This window comes from Trematomus bernacchii, unplaced genomic scaffold, assembly GCF_902827165.1.
Source record: "Trematomus bernacchii unplaced genomic scaffold, fTreBer1.1, whole genome shotgun sequence".
NCBI lineage: Eukaryota > Metazoa > Chordata > Actinopteri > Perciformes > Nototheniidae > Trematomus > Trematomus bernacchii.
The window spans coordinates 6782425-6797236 of NW_022987698.1; the positions used below are offsets into that span (position 1 = coordinate 6782425).

Genomic DNA, 14812 nt, shown 5'->3' on the forward strand with positions numbered 1-14812 from the left:
AAATACTATGTGCATGCCTTTTCTTTTTTTTTAATATAGTGTTTTATTTTCTTCGTCTCTATACTTTGCTGTTACAACGTAAATGTCCCTTTTGTGGGACGAATGAACGAATTCCGATTCTGATAACATAAACAAAGTAAGATAATTTAAAATGGAATAAAAATGTCAAATAATGGATTCAAGCAAGAAATATACATTTCCAAAAACTACTGTACAAATATGTACAGGTAAGATTAACATAAAAGAAAATACAATTTAAAAAAAGGATAAATTAATATGAACAGTATTAAAAGTTGAATTAAAAGTTCAGGAGCTGTGCCCTATCAAACTTCATTGTGAAGAAACTTGCAAAGGTCCAAAGCACAAACTTAATTTTTGCAGGAGTACGTTACGCTGTGAAGAATTTGATGTTTTCATGTATTTACATTTTTCATTTTTATAGCAAGTTAAGAACTAAACCAGTTTTGTTTACCAGATGAATTTAGAATCTACTCTGACTATTAGTTTGATCTTAGCCATAGTCATATGTAAAACTGGGCGTGCATTCAGAGGAATGTGGGTTTTAGGAAATATTTACACGTGTATTGATATAAAATGACCCATGTGTAAGCCGCAAATCTGTTCAGCAATCAGCAAAACGTTATGCTAAACACTATTAGAACCTGTCTCAATCAGACAAACTCAATTATCATATATTATATGTAAAAAACAAGCATATAAGGGGTTTCACTTTTTGATCATACAAATGCAGAACCAGCTTGTTGTTGGGTGTATTTGTAGATCAGCTGTGTGTATATACAGTCATGGAGCTTAAAAGGGAAAATGGAAAGAAAATTCTGCAACAAACCATCTTGTGGTAGTGATTTATTTATGTTCTCTCATATCAATGCCATCCACAACTAGATCACAGAGTATTCAAGCTGGGAGAGACACCCTGAAATCTCAGTAAAAAGTACAGAAGACACACAGTTTGTGAAAGAGCACTTGCTAAAGACAAACATTAATCATTTCACTGTGCTTGCATTTAGAAATGTCAAACCATTTTCTCACAGTAATTCCATTCAAATGAAACAAAAAAAAAGCCCCAACTGATTTAGTGTCTCATGAAAGGTAACGTTGTAAAATGCACTTTAAAATGTTGTATATTTGCATAAACCTAAGGACACTATGTAAACTTTAATGTCGGAGTGCAAATAGTTTAAAGCCATCTTTAGATAACATAGCACATTTTACTAGGAAAAAATACAATTTAGCAAATATCTAAGTCTGTGTGTGCACAACTGTCAAATTATAAAAGGAAACAAATATTGAAAGCAAAGCTCAATTTATTGCTGATTTATTTAAAAGGTGAAAAACTATTAATAAATAAACGATAACTGTGGGCGTTCCCAAAAATGTTCTTCTCCTCATGTTAAATGCTGTTATGTATTCAATAATATACTTTTATATTTCTTCGTGTTTCACAGTGATTGTTAGAGTCCTTAGATGCAAGTGGTTTATTTTCCCAAAGTTAACTGCACACTGACAATATTATAATGACATTAGATTTACAAAAAATTGCTGAAACATTAAATTGACAGGTTGACCTACTAAATATTTAATTGGCCATTTGATTATAAACATTTTTAGTAATTTGTCAAACAAGAATGTTCTGGTTACAGTTTCTTAAAGATGTTGGATGTGCTGCTCTTGTTATTTTGAAATCCATGGAAATTAAATATCTTTGGGTTTTAGACTGCTGACGAAGAAAACATTAATTTAAAAAGGTGTCAACTTGGGTTCTTAAAACTTAATGTGAACTTAATCATGAAAAAAATAAACTATTCAAAACTAAATCAATAATGAAATGAATCTCTAGTTAAAGACATTGAAAAAGAAAATGAAATGACACATTTGCTAAAGATTGTTAAGCTCAGAGACTGAAATATATTTTTTTCCTGTGCTTTCAAATGGTTCATATCGACATATTTAATATCTGGCTTATGTGATACTGCAGTCATACATTTGTTATGCAACATATAGCTCAAATATGCTTTATATTGCACCCTAAGGAGGTGTGTGGGTTGTGCACATGTGTTCGGATCAGGGGGGTCACAGGTTCAAACCCCATTGCAGTCAGCATGTCGTTGTGTCCCTGGGCAAGACACTTCACCCCAAATTGCTCCTTTGGGGATTGCCCACAGTATTGAGTATGTAAGTCGCTTTGGATAAAAGCATCTAACAAGTGACATGTAATGTAACCCACAGTACAGTACGCAGACCTGAGGTTAATTCTCAATAATTTGGGATTTTCAGGATAACACAATTAGAAAGGTTAACTTCATTTAAACGTAATTTTAAGAACTATATATACACTAGACTCTGTAAACTATATAACTACTACTATAGACATGCTTGTGACTTTACTAAACTGAAATGTAACTTGTATAAATCATGATAATATTAGAATAATAAGGTTTTTCATATCAGCTTACTGTCTGCTACACTCACGATAGGATAGAAAAATAGTCCTATTAATTGCATAAAAGGTTTAAAGCACCTATTTTTCTTTTTAAACAAGTATATTAGGAAGCAATGTCTAATATGCAAAATAGCTCTTACTGACAAACACACACACGCAACACTAACACACAACCATCCGAGTACTCTTGCACGTGTATCATCTGAAGACAAACATGTAGATTTCAGGCTTTGCTGGTTAACGAGACTTTGTCCCAATACTGACAGCGGACGGGGTTCAAGTGGAGAGGATGTGTCGTGTGCTCATGTGAAAACTCCCTCTCATTCAAATGGTTAGTACTTCATTAAAATAACATGCGCGTGGGCTAAACTCAACTCACGTGGCAGATATATAATCTAAGAGGTCTGCTAATATTAGTAATGTGTAAGACTAGATTTTAGAGAAGCAATCGATGCTGCTAGTGCATAAGCACATAATGTGCAGGCAGCTGTCATCACGTGCTAGAGAAGAAGCGAGGCATGATCCTGGACACGTGTGTGTGTGTGTGTGTGTATAGACTTTGTGTTACACCAGAGTGAAATTTCACTCCGTTGTACACCTGTCCCAGCCCACAGCCCACTAAGGCCTCTTGCGTAATTACATTAGAAGCTTATCGTATGATATATAGACATGTCTTTGATCATTCTTGCCGACTTTGATTTTGCCGCTTGTGTTAACATGCATATTTGTTAACATAAGATGGACATTAATATTTTAGCTAACATGATGCCAAAATAACAGGCTTTTTCCAACCCTTATTAGAGTTCACAGCCCCAATTCTGTGAACAGAAAAATGTTGGTTGCGGTTGTTTCTGTTGTTTCCGTCCCTTACACACACACAGCGACACACACACACACACACACAGCGACACACACACACAGCGACACACACACACACATACACACACAAGGGTGGGTACATTTCGAGGCTTGTTGGTGTTTTTCCTGACGTCTACTGACCAGACAAAAAGGTTTGAAAGAATAAGCCGAAAGATCCAAATAGACTTGGTTTCAAAGTTGCACTATAAAGCTCTGGTGTGGGAACATTTTGGGTTTAAGCTAAGGAATGAATTATTCTCTATACCCCCGTGCCAAATGTTCTATATTAATTTAAGTGCAATTTTGTATGCTGAGCCCGAGAGTCAATTTCATTTTTTTTTTGGGTTGTGTGGTTTTAATTAGTTTATGTTTGAATTCTTAATTCTCAATTTACTCCATTGCTCTTTAAAATGGGATACTTGCATTATTATGCTTTTATATCGTCATTGTATAAGTGGTATAAAATGGTCTTAAAATGACAATTATATCAGCGATATCTTGTAAAGCAGCAGTAATTATGGTGACATGCCTACAGGACATGCGGCTGCTGTGTTAGGCGTGACAGAGGTTACCGCTGGACCCACAGCTGGCAGCGATGCCGCAGTTCTTCAGGATGGGGCTGAAATGAGAGGCTGTACCGGCGCCGGCCTCTCTGGGGGGGAAAGGCTTCATGGTGGAGAGGATCAGGGCGAGACAGTCCGCCACGTTCTTGTTTGGGGCGCAAGCAAGAGCCGGTGTGTGGCCTGAAGAGGGACAATGGGTAAAGAATTATCATTCAGTACTTCAGAAACAAGGACTGCTTTGGTATTGTATTATATAAATATTCCTGCTTACCTTCCTGATCGACAGCCATCACCGCTGCTCCTCTGCTCAATAACACCTGCACTACAGTGGCCAGGCCTTTCCTTGCTGCTATGTGAAGAGGCCTGCATGAGAATAAAAGACAAGTATTTCATATTTGAAAAAGAATAGCACATGCAGTGTAACTGGGGTCAATGGCAGGCGAGTCAACATTCAAATCATGGACACATTTCCTTTGATGATATCAGGGTGCCTTTGTTTATTGTACAAATGTATTTCAGAGAATAAACATCTGCATCTTGGATGAACAGCTTGCAGCTTTTATTAGGGTAACCTTTAGTACATTATCAGAATGACTGTAAAATTAAGTCTCAAACATTTATTTTTCCAATGATGTTATAACTTGACCTTTAACACAAAACACTATATAACGTAAGTTATACTTGACTTCTGAATTTATACTGGATGATATCCTTTTTTGTTTTCCAATTTTAAAATAACAGGGGGCACGTATAGCACTTCAGGACGACTCACATTTGGAGAGTGTTGTTTGCTGCATTTATGAGGGAAGAGTCGTTGATCTCTCCGAGGATCAACAGGGCACACATCTCATGACCCTGCAGAACGAAACACATTGTACAATATTATTAAAGTGCATTATATCACTTAGAACAAACTGCCTGGAATGTTACACGTTGTTAATGCTGTACATTACAATTACAATTGTATCAGATCTTTTATTTAATTTGCATTAATTACTAAGTTTCACACAATTCAATGTTATAGCATAACAACACGATAAGCAACTGAAGGGTACATTCAATTGTACTAAATAAAGAAATATCAATGAGATTTTGATCACATTTTAAACACACATGCAAAATGAATTGTTGTGCCATTTCAAGCATGCAGTGCATCTTTATGTGTGTGTATGTGACCTTGCTGCAGGCTAAGTGAAGGGCAGTGTTATTATTGACATCCACCAGCGTCAGGTCTGGCTTCGCTTTGTGCAGCAAGAACTCTGAAATGCAGAAAATAAGAAACCTTTCACAACAACCACAGACCTTTCAAACATATAGCAACTTACAATCAGTGCAACAGGAGAACACATTTATATAGTGTTTTAAAGCAGTGAGGACTGTGAGGGTCAAAACAGTTCACACATGCTAAAAGGAAATATAACAATACCTTTGTCTTTGTGCAATCAAGGGCTTGAAAATAAATGACAGTAGAGGGAACATGGATGAAAGAGGGACCTTGAGTATCTCCTGTAGAAAACATCGTGTCGTTTTGTCCTCTCCGTGAGCTGAAAATGCCCCTGATGCGTTTTGAGGTTTAGGATACACATTAAGACCACACTCATTTCAATCACATACCAACAGCCTGAGTCTGTCCACAGTCAGCAGCAACCATCACTGCAGAGCATCCACAGAGATCCACAGCGTTGATGTCCGCTCCCTGATCCAGGACCAGCTGGAGCCCGGCAACGTTTCCTGAATGAGCAGCCGCATGCAATGGGGTCCTGCATTTAAATAACATGTGAAATTTAGGGCTGCAGCTGTCATTCTCATGATCAATACATCTCCAATTATTTTATAGATTAATTTATAAACTAAAAAAAGTGTCCATCTCAGTTTCAATGTCAAGGGAATGTCTTCAAATGTTTTGCTGTCAGTAAAAAAAAAGAAAAAAGACTTTCAGTTTAATATGATATAAAAGAGAAAAAAAGCAAAGCTTGAGATTTATCGCAGCGTCCACACGGCGGCGTGCGTTGAAGCTTGCCGGTGGGCGTGTCTGAAACTCGACCAACAACCAATCACATGAATCTCCCGCCCCGGACACACAAGCACGCGGTTTGATTGGCTAGAGCTTGTACTGGCATATGATTTGATTGGCTGACGCTTCCGCCGAAGCTTCAAAAGTTGAACATTGCTCAACTTTTTGAAGCGAAGCGACGCTCCCACAATGCAGTTCGGTAAAGTGTGATGTCACCCCATTCAAAGTGAATGGGCAGAAACGTTGAAGCTTCAACGCACACGCCGCCGTGTGGACGGGCCGTAAGAGGCTGAAAAAAGCACTTTCTAACATATTCTGATTTAGGCAAAATACAAAATCTAAATTATCAATACAAGTTTCTCTTAACCAATATTTTCTCAAAACAGACCAAATGGACAGCAATAATCACGTACAGCCCTCACGATTTAGTTGCAAATGCACAACCGTTGTTTGCAAAATGCATGCCTGAATTGAAAATAAACGTTGACAATCATCGTAGACTGATCCATAACTGCAGTGCTGCATTAAATAGATGTGTTATGATTAGTAGAGCTCAACTCAGAGCAGAACCCACCTTCCTTTGGCATCGCTAACTTTAACTAATTGAGGGCCAACAGTCTTCACTATCAGTCCAGCAGCAACGTCATGTCCATTTACTCTGTGTGGGAAGAACAGAGGTGTTACATTTAGAAAAAAACACATTCAATGTATTGTACATAATACATAAAAAACATATGTATGAGCATTTATTTTAAATACAGTACTCACAGAGCACAGTGCAATGCAGTGAAGAAATGTCCCTCCTGGTTGCTAAAAAGCTTGTTTTCAAGTAAAATCTGTAAACATCCTTCATGCCCTATAGACAAAGGAAACAAATAGATAAATCATCCATATTCAAATCTAAAAAAAGAACGGTAATACAGAAATAGTTATGTTTTTTGTGATGGTCTTTTTAGATAGAACGTTTTTACATGAGTTGTAGTGACCACTAAACTGCAAAAATGAGACTTTGATTATATTGCATGAGTTGTTTGAGCGTTTGCTCTGATGTCTCACCGTAGTGAGCAGCCCAGTGTGTGGGCGTGTAGCCTCTGAAGTCCAGTATGGAGTCCAGAGGGTCAGCTTTCACAGCAGCCTTCAGCAGAGTCCGGAGCAGCTCTGTGTGGCCGCGGGACGCTACGAGGTGCAGCGGGGTCCTTCCCTGAGAGTCTCTACACAGCGCAGAGGCCCCGTGCTCCAACAGAGCAGAGACACAGTCCTCACTGCCCAACATCGCCTGCAGCGGGAAGACACAAGATATGAGGGGAAAAGAAGACAAACGACTCTCCAAAGGGGCAGGGCACTTGTTTTTGTTATTAATTGCCATAATAAAATGATAGGACATGTACAGAAGCACAGCAAGTACACCTACAGCTCTGTGTAATGCAGTGAAGCCCTTCTTGTCCGCAGAGTCAGCCTTTGCTCCTTTCTCCAACAGGATGTGGACACAGTCGGTGTGACATCCCAGAGCTGCAAGCATGAGAGCCGTCCTGCATATGGCAAAATTAATAATTATTGTCTGCTGTGAGGACGTTGGAAAATAAATCCCAGGAGAATGTGGTTACTACAAGTCATTTGAAATGCATATTATTGTTGTCTCTTCAATTATTTTACACATTACAACTATAGCATAAACAAGGCAAAAGTAATTCAATTTAAGGATAAACTAAATAACTGTATGGTGGACATGAACAAGGAAATACAGACTCTAAGGCGGTGCTTTTAAACATTGGGGACGGAAAGAGAGATGCCTGCACTTCAAACTGTTGAACAATGGATGACTTTCTGAATAACAGTGTTTTGATTGTGTCAGAAAAGTAAACATTGATTGGAATAACCAGATTGCATTATTAGTGTGTAGCTTTCAATTAGAAATACTTTGTTAAAGTTGCAGTCAGCAATTCTAATTCAATACAGTTTGTCAAATTCAGAGAATACCTCCTCACAGACCACTAGCTGTCTGTTCTGTATGCAAACTAAATCTGGTGTTTACACAGGCTTGTAAAAGAATCATAATGTATATAAACACTGTATATGTCAGGTGTTTATCTAACTATCCAACGATGACATATTAAAGCAATACATATGAAGTGACTCACTTTCCCTGTGTATCAGGACTGTCGATGACTTCAGCACTATGTTCTTCATTGACCAATAACAGCAAACAGTCCATGTGGCCTTCAGCAGCTACACAGGAGGAAACAGTAACAAATCAGATTCACAAAGATTCATCACATAGAGGGTAGACGTTAAAACATAGAAATGTAAATCATTATTTCTTAACTATAAAACATTACTTTTCACTCTCATTACACACACCTGCAGCATGGAGAGCCGTCCACTTGCGTTTCTGCTCCTTCAGGGAGAAAGAGGCTTGGTGCTTCAGCAGCACCTCCACACACGGGGCAAAGCCTCTCTGAGCGGCCAGGTGGAGGGCCGTCCTGCCTTCAATGTCCCGCACATCCAGACTCACAAGGGTCTCACAAAGCAAACGCAGTGCATCACAGTGGCCATAATACGCCTGTGACAGCAGAATGCATACAACAGTATTGTTAGAGGCTTGTAAACGTAAAGTCTTAGTTTAAAAGTAATAACTGATCTGAGTGCTACTCACAGCTAAGTGCAGAGGACTGACTGGGATATTACTCTCAACCTCTTCTAGACAGTTGAATGAAATCTCCAGGAGCTGCATGAGGGGGACAAGAAGAAACATCTCACACTTAAACTACTGTTGGTTGAGCCTGCAATCACTTAACAATCATTTAAAAAATAATCTAAATCAAAGATACCACTGACCAGTTCCAGGTGCTGTTTGTTCCCATAAGCTGCTGCATAGTGGACGGCGCTGTAACCCTTACTGTTCTTCAGAGTTGGGTTTGCCCCGCTGTCAAGCAAGAAATCTAAACACCTAAACACACAGAGCATAAGATTAAGAAAGGTGCTAAGGTAGGCAGACAAAGACAAATGTAAAAAACGATATAGTAATCATAATACACATTTTTAACTCTGATGTTATTCTTAATTTGTTTTGAAATAATGAAAACTAAGGTTTGCTCGGTTACAACATGTCAACACAAATGTTAACATCATTCTAGATACAATAACAATGATATATAATGTGTTCTTTTACTTTATGATTACCAATATGTGTGATAGGATACGAATGATGACTTACAGAGAGGCTTCGTGTTCCTTTCCCTCACTGTGTTCAGACTCAGAGCTCGTCTCCCCCCCTGTTGAAAAAAAAGATGGATCATTTAAAAACTCACCTAGATGAATTGAAGATTAACAATGAAGAACTCTCCACATGATGTTGTACTTGCCCCTCTGAGCAAAGTGAGTAAAACATTGAAATGACAGTAAAGGTCCCTCACCCACAAAAGGTGTGTGAAGCGGCGGCGTAGTGCAGGGGGCTGCAGCCCGTCAGGTCCAGCTCATTGACGGCAGCGCCGGCTCTCACCATGGAGATGGTGCACTGGCTGTTCCCGTTAGCTGCAGTGTAGTGCAGAGGAGATCTGCACGGAGCAACAGGGAGACAGACAGCTGTGATATCAGGTAACACCAAAACAGATTTAAAAGTTTTAGCAACAGATAATCAGCTATACTTACCGCCCCAAATGATCCTTTACATCCAGATCGGCATTGGCACTATTCAACAGCAAGTTCAGACAGTCTACATTTCTGTTGCAAGAGGAAAGAGTAGTCAGTAGTGTTTCAAGCAAATACATCCCAATTTAAGCAGAGCTAATAGCCAAAAATATACATATAATGTTGGAAAAGACATCACTGGGTTTTAACAGAATGAAAAGACATGCAAACATTTCAAATGTTGATTCAAAATGTAAATATCAGCATAATGAATGAAACTCTGTATTAATAAAACATACAGGGGATAGGCTTTATTATATAGTGACAATGTGAGCATGTAATATATTGATGTTTTTTTTATTTTATTTTAATCTCATTTTAAGAAAAACTATCCCATATTATAAAGAACACAACACTACATGCATAAGGTCTAAACTAATGTAAAAGTTTCAAAATATTTCGATTTATCATAGTCTCTGTAACATCATAGCGGTATTCTTTGTGCAAACTAAGCCTCTGTCTGCCACAAATCCTGGCATGTTAACTGTTAATTAGTAAATGTATAGTGTTTGAGAATAATATATAATATCCCAATACTCAAGTGTATTCATATTTTCATACACCCTTAATGTGTGTGTGTGTTGGCTCACCCTCCAGAGGCAGCTGCATGCAGGCAGGTCCTTCCATGGTCGTCTAAGACGTTAATATCATCCCCTGCTGACGGCACTTGAGACGGCATGATGTAAAACTGGCCTGAGCGATACACAACCAACAATAAGACTTTGTTAAGTGGAAACATATTGAGTCGTGTTAGTAATACAAAATGTAAAAAAGGAGATGATAAATTAAGGAGTTTATAGACTCAAAGAGATTCTCACCATTGGACAATAATTTTCGACAGCAGTCCGGATATCCGTAGAGCGCTGCCAAATGCAGTGGAAGCATCCCATGAATACCCTGTCTTTGAAGATCATTAAAAAGATGATTTAGTATTACATTTTGTATTTGTTGGTTTGGAGCATTAACAGTGAATGTGCAGCTTAATCAGTTCTCTCCCAAAATACAAAATCATGTGTATCAAGCTGTGTAATAATGCTTATCATAAACAAAACCAAAGACAAACATGGAAGACTCTCAGGTTTGGCCTTACTTGGTCTTATCAGCACCGTTGGTCAGCAGAGTGCTGATCAGCAGCTCCTGACCATATCTGGCAGCAACATGAAGAGGGGTGTTTCCAAACATATCAGCGCAGTCGATCTCCCCACCTGTGTGCAGAGGAAGATGTGAGTATATAATGGGTTTCATTTGAAGACGTGCTATGATCATTCAAGTTGGAGTATATTGTGAGAGAGAACTGTGCTTGGCTTTGTTACCATTTTGGATCAGAATCTGAGAGCCTGTGAAGCGCCCGTGCATTGCGGCCATATGCAGAGGGCTTTTCCCTTCTTTATTCTGTCAATAGAGAATAAGAAAACATGTTTAGTTAAAAAAAATGGCATATATACTTACAATCTGTACATGTTCATTGAATCCTCTAAACATTGACTAAAATCCAGTATCACTTAACACTTTCTTTGAAGCCCACATTTACTAACATGTACAGTCCTCGACAATCAACTGAAGCAGGACTCTTTGTGCTTTAATATTCCATCCATTATGGTAAGTTGTCATTGAAAAGTAAAGTGCAGTACATCTTGATATAATGCATGTGTCATCTTAACATTTTTATTGATGTAGTAAATGAATTGTGATGCAATTAATTGTATTAAATAATCTATTAAGCATCTTAAGTGATGCACGTCATGATGCACATCTTTATTATTTGTAATGCTTATAATGATAATTCATTATAAGCCTCATCTATAATGTGTTATGACTGTTAGTATATAAGAAAGTATGTTTATAAGTGTAAGTGGTCCCTCGATTCAATAAAGTCAGACTGAAGCACTCCTTTGTGCACCAGTCAATCCTAACAGTAAATACAGAGCTACATCCCAGATCAAATGCACGCTAAAGGGTCTTTGAGCATGTTTTCTCTCAGTGATTGTTATGTTAAATGTTTTTTATTTTTCATGTATTGTGTCTTGATATTTGTCCATGTTGATGTTACAAATGGAGCTGCTGTGATGCAAGTCACATTTCAGACTTGATCTGACCAGTAGAGTATTATCGTATTATCGTCGTATCGTAAACAAGAAGCATTTCATATGCATTGTGAATCCCTATAGAAGCCCGCACAATGCAGGATAGAAGTGGTCTCACTACCTGCACGTTGACATCAGCACCATTGTTAATTAGCAGCTCGAGACACAGCACCCCGCTGGAAGAGGCAGCAGACAGGTGTAGTGGCGTGCTGCCATGGTGGTTGGGCAGATTGATGTTGGCACCACAGTTGACCAGCTCAGAGGCCACAGCGTCCTGCCCCGTGTGACAGGCCATGTGCAGCGCTGTGCTCCCAAAGGTGTTAGGTTCATCAGTCTGAGAGACAGAGGAGGAAAACAATTGATTAGTATTAGAAGAAAAAACCCTGGTGATTTGAAAGCACGAGACTATGAAACACTGAAGTGTATTATCAGTGTAAAGTCAAGGGACCAAGAAAGGCCTGGAGGAATCCGTAAAAGGAGGAAAATATAAGTCTGATTTGAAAGAGTTGGTTTGTTGAAAAAAATACACATTCATATAAATGCACTTCACCCCTATGCAGCAGTGTTAAGCACATTTTAAGATATGGTTCTTTACAGAGCATACAGTACTGATATGACTGAGAGACTTTACCTCCACCACCAGTCTCAACAGGTATTTGACCATGTCTAACTGTCCACTGGCAGCTGCAGCATGGAGCGGAGTGTAACCGCGTTTGTCCTTGCACGTCACATCCGCACCGTTTGACACAAGAAGCTTCACAACATCCACATGTCCTGAAAGAAAAGCTTAACATTAACCACAAGTCTCTACCATGCACATACATAACACAACACACCATCTTTCCTATTGGCCTGTTTGCAGACTTGGCTTACGAGACATACATGCAAATAAATGTGTGTCTTTCTGTCCAATGTCACCACTTACCGAGGTATGCAGCCCAGTGAATTGCCTGCCTTTCCTTCTTATCTTTGGCACTCACAGTGGCACCTTTTTTAAGGAGCAAGTTCACCATCTGCAGAAACATAATAAAATGGTTACTACAGTTGCAACAACTAGTCGCAATCAATTAATCAGTTGACAGAATATCTATCCAAAGTCCTTGTTTGCAGCCATTATGATAACTATCAAACATAGAGGATAGATAGTGACTTGGGACATGGAAAGAAATCAGGAGGAAGACAAACAACTTCACCTCTTCATGGCCGCTGTGCGCTGCGTGATGCAGTGGCGTCCTCCCTGACCTGTCAGCAACATCCATGCTGCACATGTGTGGTATCAGAGCTTCGGCACAGCCTGTGGCCCACTTTGCAGCTGCCATGTGTAAAGGTGTATGCCAGTACTTGTCCTGAGGGTTGACCTTTGCTCCGTGCTTCAGTAACAGTTCAACAGCTTTCTGAGGAGCAACACAAAGATAACATTTTGTCAAACCAAAATATCTTGTGGTCAAGTCCTTACAAAAGCCCCTTCTATCCTCTGTATTTTTGAAATAATAAAAATGGGGACATACTTCATTTCTAGAGGCTGCTGCTCGATGTAAGGGAGTCAGCAAACCCCGGTCCTTAGCGTTGACTTTTGCACCTGTAACAGACACGAAAGCAAAATTAGATATATATTTTGACAACATTTCAGATCCTCTGTAGTTTACTAGAAAAGGGCAATACAAAAATATGCAAGTGTATGTAGATTCCATTTACTGTGATCTTTTTCAAATTAAGATAAGGTTTTCGTACCAGAAGTAATAAGTAGGTCCATAGTTTGGACATCCCCCGAATAGGCGGCAGCATGAAGGGGTGAGCTTTGTTCTTGGTCCTGAGAAAAAAGAAAAACAAACGGTTTTTTAAAGGTTTTTTAGGTTATACTTGTATTATATGTCTTTCTTGGTATATTCTGAAAAGGTTATCATAGTTATTTTCTTATTAAACTCTTTCCATATATATTTTTAATCAAGGTTACATTTTGCATCAAATGTTTCAGTAATAGTTGTTTTTCAAACTTGGCAATAACAGAAACATATATAAGCTTGAATTTAAATTAAAGAAAAGCTATGATGGCAGCCAAAAAGGCCACTAGACTACAGCAGAACAATGTGTCATCATTTAATATAGCCTGCCATTAACAATTGACCCAAAATATGATATATTCTAATTTCACACAACAACAACGTTATAGCAGAGTACATGTGGGAAAATATTACCAAATAATTGACATCTTCATTATGGTCCAATAAAAATGTCACTTCTTCTGTGTTTCGGCTAAAAATAGCCTGGACCAATGGAGACTGAAAGAGAGATGTGACATGATAAACAGACCAAAAACACCAGGATACTTTTGATATCAAATGAAAATTAGGTACAGTTCTTCATGTTCAGCACAATCTCACTCAAAGATACATTCATGGTTTTGCTGAGTTGTAATAAAACTGTTACATGTCGGAGTAAAGAGTAAGTAACAAGCTGCTCTCGGTGCATTTCCTGGGAAAATGTCTGTCTCGAGAAACAATATTTTATTTGTAATAATGCTTTTCCTGTAAAGATTAGAACATCACGTTCAACTCAAAGCTTTTGTATTGCATTGGGATTTACTGACTGAAGTGAAATACTTGGGTTGTTTCAATCATGCCAAACTCCTAAAACTTTTTGCAACTATTATATATAGCAATGACTTGCCTAGATTTATCTTCCACAGATAACGTTTAGCAATCGTATCATACAAGTGAGAAATGTGATTCCATTTAAAGATTAAAATGTTTGTTTGGAAGGGTTTGTACTTCGTGTACCAGTGAGCCCAATGACCTCAATATGTGGTCTGGTTGCATTAAAAAAAGGTAATTTCGAACATCAAATTAAAACTTAGTCTTGGTCTGCATAGCAAAGATTTTGTATCATTTACTAGCCTCGTAGCAAACTTTGCTCGACATGTTGCTAACATGACTAGCTGCACTGTTTGTGAGAAGTAACGGCACTGTTAGTTATCTAACATTAAGCTTTATTTACTACCTGGTCTTTGATATTTCTTATCTCCATGTCCAAATCACTGTGGAAGCTCCTTCATTGAGACTGGTTGTAAAGTTGACTACATGTCACTCTGTAGCAGCTAGTTAGCCTAGCTTTAGCTAAGTTAGCTGCTGGGATATGTGATGTGTAA

The 14812-nt window shown here is 38.4% G+C and overlaps 1 protein-coding gene across 1 annotated transcript; it reads right to left on the bottom strand.

Annotated features, from left to right (window-relative positions):
- Window positions 1–851: 851 nt before the first annotated feature.
- On the bottom strand, window positions 852–14811 carry LOC117489674 (serine/threonine-protein phosphatase 6 regulatory ankyrin repeat subunit C-like). The gene is made up of 28 exons (XM_034139141.1): window positions 14665–14811; window positions 13863–13946; window positions 13399–13477; window positions 13176–13246; window positions 12861–13061; window positions 12593–12680; window positions 12299–12441; window positions 11789–12001; window positions 10897–10975; window positions 10674–10788; window positions 10402–10484; window positions 10174–10276; window positions 9545–9616; window positions 9310–9450; window positions 9111–9167; window positions 8732–8843; window positions 8550–8621; window positions 8255–8456; window positions 8035–8122; window positions 7308–7425; window positions 6953–7172; window positions 6665–6752; window positions 6471–6554; window positions 5497–5642; window positions 5059–5141; window positions 4655–4737; window positions 4154–4245; window positions 852–4062 (listed from the first exon to the last, which is right to left on the bottom strand). Exons 1-28 carry the CDS (start codon window positions 14689–14691, stop codon window positions 3872–3874), a joined length of 3135 nt encoding a protein of 1044 aa, XP_033995032.1. The 5' UTR covers window positions 14692–14811; the 3' UTR covers window positions 852–3871.
- Window position 14812: the final 1 nt, after the last annotated feature.